General features: G+C 30.2%; 1 protein-coding gene across 1 annotated transcript; it reads left to right on the forward strand.

Moving 5' to 3' along the window:
* Positions 1 to 2,214: 2,214 nt before the first annotated feature.
* On the forward strand, positions 2,215 to 3,975 carry LOC127126751 (UDP-glycosyltransferase 1). Its single transcript, XM_051055739.1, has one exon. It carries the CDS (start codon positions 2,321 to 2,323, stop codon positions 3,749 to 3,751), a length of 1,431 nt encoding a protein of 476 aa, XP_050911696.1. The 5' UTR covers positions 2,215 to 2,320; the 3' UTR covers positions 3,752 to 3,975.
* The last annotated feature ends 518 nt before the right edge of the window (positions 3,976 to 4,493 follow it).

Here is a 4,493-nt window from a genome sequence, read left to right on the forward strand (position 1 = left end):
CTCTAACAAACTTAAATATGAATCAAATCTAATATTTAAATCTAATATCTAACAAACTTAAATATGAATCAAATCTAATATTTAAATCTAATATCTAACAAACTTAAATATGAATTAAATCTAATAATTAAATCTAATAGAGAACACATTTCTTTAGTGAAATATCTCCAAATTTTTGTCTATTATAAACTAAAATATATTTTCCTCTCAATATATGAATTACCAAGTCTCGACGTGTTTAAAATTAGAACGAAGAATCCTAAGAATTATCTATTTGTCTCTATAAATCTCTCTCTCTTTAGAAAACCTACCTTTTTTTTAAAAAAGTCTTAAATATAGGGAGTGTGACACATGTTTAAGAGGCATTTAACTTATGCCTATGTCACACGCCTCATATTTTCCAACATTAACATTCACCTTCCTCACGCCTTCTCAAAATTGTTTGAAATTTGAAGTATTTGCCTGACAGTCTACGTTAGGAGCTTCGTGGGTGATGTTGTAGCGAAATTGGTGAATTGATGAAATCAATATCTACTCCAATTTTACATATACGTAGTTTCCGGTTTCTTTCACATCTAAATGACATGTGGCAAAAACTAATTCAACGGCCTAGATTAAAAAATAAAAAATAAGCAATTTTCTCAATCCGTCTTCTCTTTTAAGCTTCGTTAGCTCGGGTTCTTTAACACGTTTCTTCTATTTCTCTCCATTCTAATTGTTTAACTTTGTAGGTGGTTATAGACTTTGCATACACTCTTCGTAAAGAGATCAATAATAAAAAAAATGGTATGATCGGTTTAAATTGTCGCCGCCACTATGTCTTCTCTATCCTTTCTTTTTCTCAAATTCACTATTTTAAATCTCTAATTTTTTTTCCAATTATATTAGAAAAATAGTTGAAGAGTGGTAAAAAACTTCCTTGTACATGTTTTAAAAAAGGCTATGCAATTTTCAATCAATAATCTTCAATTTCATGCAACATCCAAATAATCTTCAATTCTTTTTAATAAAAAAAAAATTCCCTACAGCAATGAAAAATTGGCAACAAGGAAGCGAAAGGCAAAGAAAACAACAATTCAAAAAAAATGATACTAAAATTTATCTTGAACAATAAAATTGGATTTCACAAAAGGGATGAATATCGAATTTTAAGGAAGAGAGAATTTGAGAGTAAGAATGTTTTTGCTTTTAAAAAATATATATTGTCAACTTTTAATTTCAATCCTTGAATTTTTAGTTGTCATGTATCATTTATTTGTAAATAAAACTACAAAATTAGTTATATATATTCTCTCAAATTGTAAGTCATTTTATAAAAAATTATTTAAAATTATAAATTATCTATTAATTTCAGTACAATAATGATATTTTTTTCAATATTATTTATTATTATTTCTTCTTCTAATTTTTTAAATTCCTTAAAATATAATATCATAAAATCATATATATAATTTTCATTTCAAGAAAATTAATTATATTTCTTAATTTATAAATAATGTTTAAAATATCTTATAATTTAGGATAGAGAGTATGTTCATCAATGGCAATGCAATCCAAACTCAAATTTTTGAGTTTAGAGGTAGAGCTCCACCCTTCTAGTTTATTTGTGGATTTTTTTCTAGTATATCACTTGCAAAATCAAAAAAATATATATTTATTATTTATTTGAGAAACTAAATTTCTACTACTTTGTATTTGTGCCACAAACATTTTATCTATTTAAATTTGGTGGCATCATTTCAAGGGACCGCATTAAATTTAGTGGCATTTTATGCCGTCCGTTACCCTTGTTCTAGAAGCATTGCCACATTTGCTAGTTTGAGTGGTTTCAATAATGGATCAATAATCATTAGTGTGAAGAACTATTTAGTTTTTCTTTTTCCAATTAAAAGATCGTGGTTTCAATTCTTGCCGTTAATGTGAAGTTTTTTTTTTTTGTGATCCATAAATATTTGTATAAATGCTCTTTAAGTATTAAAATCTAAAATGTGTCTTGACCCGACCTCGATGAACCCCAAAACCTAATTCACCTAAACTTATTTCCATTTGAGAATTACTTTAGTTTATGAAACACAAGTATACTTAGTTGAGTATGTCTATCATTTTAGGCCAATAACCAAAACAAAATAAAGAGAACTAGTTTTGTTTTTAAATTGTAATACATTTATTCCCAACCACACATTAAGAATTTGGCAAACATATCCTACCTCAACACTATCTTTAAATACATCTCAAATCTTTCTATTAACTTCATAGCAACTCACCATACAACAAAAAAAAAAAAACATTTTCCTATCTCTTTCTTCTCACATTCTCAAACATGAAGGACACTATAGTTCTTTACCCTGCTCTTGAAAGTGGACACTTAATGTCTATGGTTGAATTAGGTAAATTCATATTAACACAAAACCCTTCCTTTTCTATCACAATTCTCATTCTTACACCCCCCAACAACAAACACACACCCCTCTCTCCACAAGAACAATACATAGCTTCTATTTCAGCCACATTTCCATCTATCCATTTTCATTACATTCCTCCAATTACATTCACAACAACACTTCCAACACACTTACAATCCATTGATCTCTCACACCAAAGCACTCATCATGTTCACAATATTCTCCTTTCCATTTCCAAAACCGTAAATCTCAAAGCTGTTATATTAGATTTTCTCACCTATAGTGTTTATCAAATCACCACGAAACTTGAAATCCCTACTTATTTTTACTTCACTTCAGGTGCAACTGTTCTTTTCACTTTCCTTCACTTTCCAATTGTTCACCAAAAAGCTACAAAACCTATAAAGGATCTTCATATGCCTCTTGAATTTCCCGGGTTACCGAAGAATCTTTCGACAGATGATTATCCTGATGAGGTCAGTGATTCTCAGAGTAAAGAGTGCAAAGTTTTGCTGGATTCGTCGAACACAGTGAGAGAATGTGCTGGGATTATAGTAAACACTTTTGATGGTATTGAAGGAGAAGTTACTAAAGCTTTGAACGAAGGATCGTGTTTTCTTGATGGAACTACTCCATCTATTTTCAGTGTTGGACCTTTGATCACATCTTGTTATGGAGGAGACGAAAATGGATGTTTGAGTTGGCTCGACTCACAACCGAGTCAAAGCGTTGTGTTTTTGAGCTTTGGAAGCATGGGAAGATTTTCTAAGTGTCAATTGAATGAGATAGCTATTGGATTGGAGAAAAGTGAACAAAGATTCTTGTGGATTGTGAGAAGTGAGCTGCATTTAGATAATTTGAATTTGGATGAGTTATTGCCGGAAGGGTTTTTAGAAAGGACAAAGGAAAAAGGAATGGTGGTGAGAAATTGGGCTCCTCAAGGTGCGATACTGGGCCATGGCTCGATCGGCGGATTTGTGACTCATTGTGGATGGAACTCGGTGTTGGAAGCGATTTGTGAAGGCGTCCCGATGATTGCGTGGCCTTTGTACGCTGAACAAAGATTAAATAGATTGATTTTGGTCGACGAAATGAAGATTGCTTTAAAAGTGACTCAATTGGAAGACAAGTTTGTGACCGCGGCAGAATTAGAGGAGAGAATTAAAGAATTGATGGAATCAAACAACGGGAAAGAGATTAGAGAGAGGGTTTTGAAAATAAAAACAAGTGCTAAGGAAGCAAGAGGAGGAGGTGGATCTTCTCTTGTTAATTTGAAAAAGTTGGAAGGTTTATGGAGGGATGCTTCTTCGAATAATCTATCTCCGAATTCTCCTTTCAATTTTCATTGAAAATTCGAAATGGATAAATATTTCTACATGTTAATATTGTTAGGTCAGAAGAATAAAATTTGAAAGTTGTGTCCAAAATCAATAAAAATAAGTTTTAAAAGTGTTTAACGTAATGAGAAGTGAATTAAAATTAGTGTAATGAGTGTTTTTTATGTAATGAAAAATGATGTTCATACATAAATGTTGTTGTATCTTTTGTTCAATATAGTGTGGCTGTTTGTTTATTTTTGATATAATACTCTGGCTGTTTTATATATAATATATTGATTTTAATTTGTAATCATTGTATTATACAATAATTTTAAATCAAATAGATGATATATAATCAGGTTTTTTTACAAAAATAATCCATTTTTTAAACGCGCAGAATTGCAGAATGCATTATTTCATCCGTCATTGTTATTCTAAACCAATGCAAAATTTCATGAAACATCTACCAACATGCACAACTGGTCCAAGATGTTTCATAGGATGTATATAAGACAATGATCTTTCAAATTCATATTTCACCTCGTCCATTCAAACTTTTACTTCATTTCAAATTCGATTCAAATTATTCTATACTTGAAACTTTTTTTTGCATAATTATCATGTCATTTGAAAAATGTTTTTGAGCATTTAATCTTGTTATATTTGAATTGTTCATTGGAAGAGAAGATCAAATTCTACATAGGATTTGATTCAAGTGCAATAACATATTTCAAATCAATATTAAATTCAGTTTTGATCATCAAATGTTGGT

This window comes from Lathyrus oleraceus, chromosome 1 (assembly GCF_024323335.1).
Source record: "Lathyrus oleraceus cultivar Zhongwan6 chromosome 1, CAAS_Psat_ZW6_1.0, whole genome shotgun sequence".
Classification (NCBI taxonomy): Eukaryota; Viridiplantae; Streptophyta; class Magnoliopsida; order Fabales; family Fabaceae; genus Lathyrus; species Lathyrus oleraceus.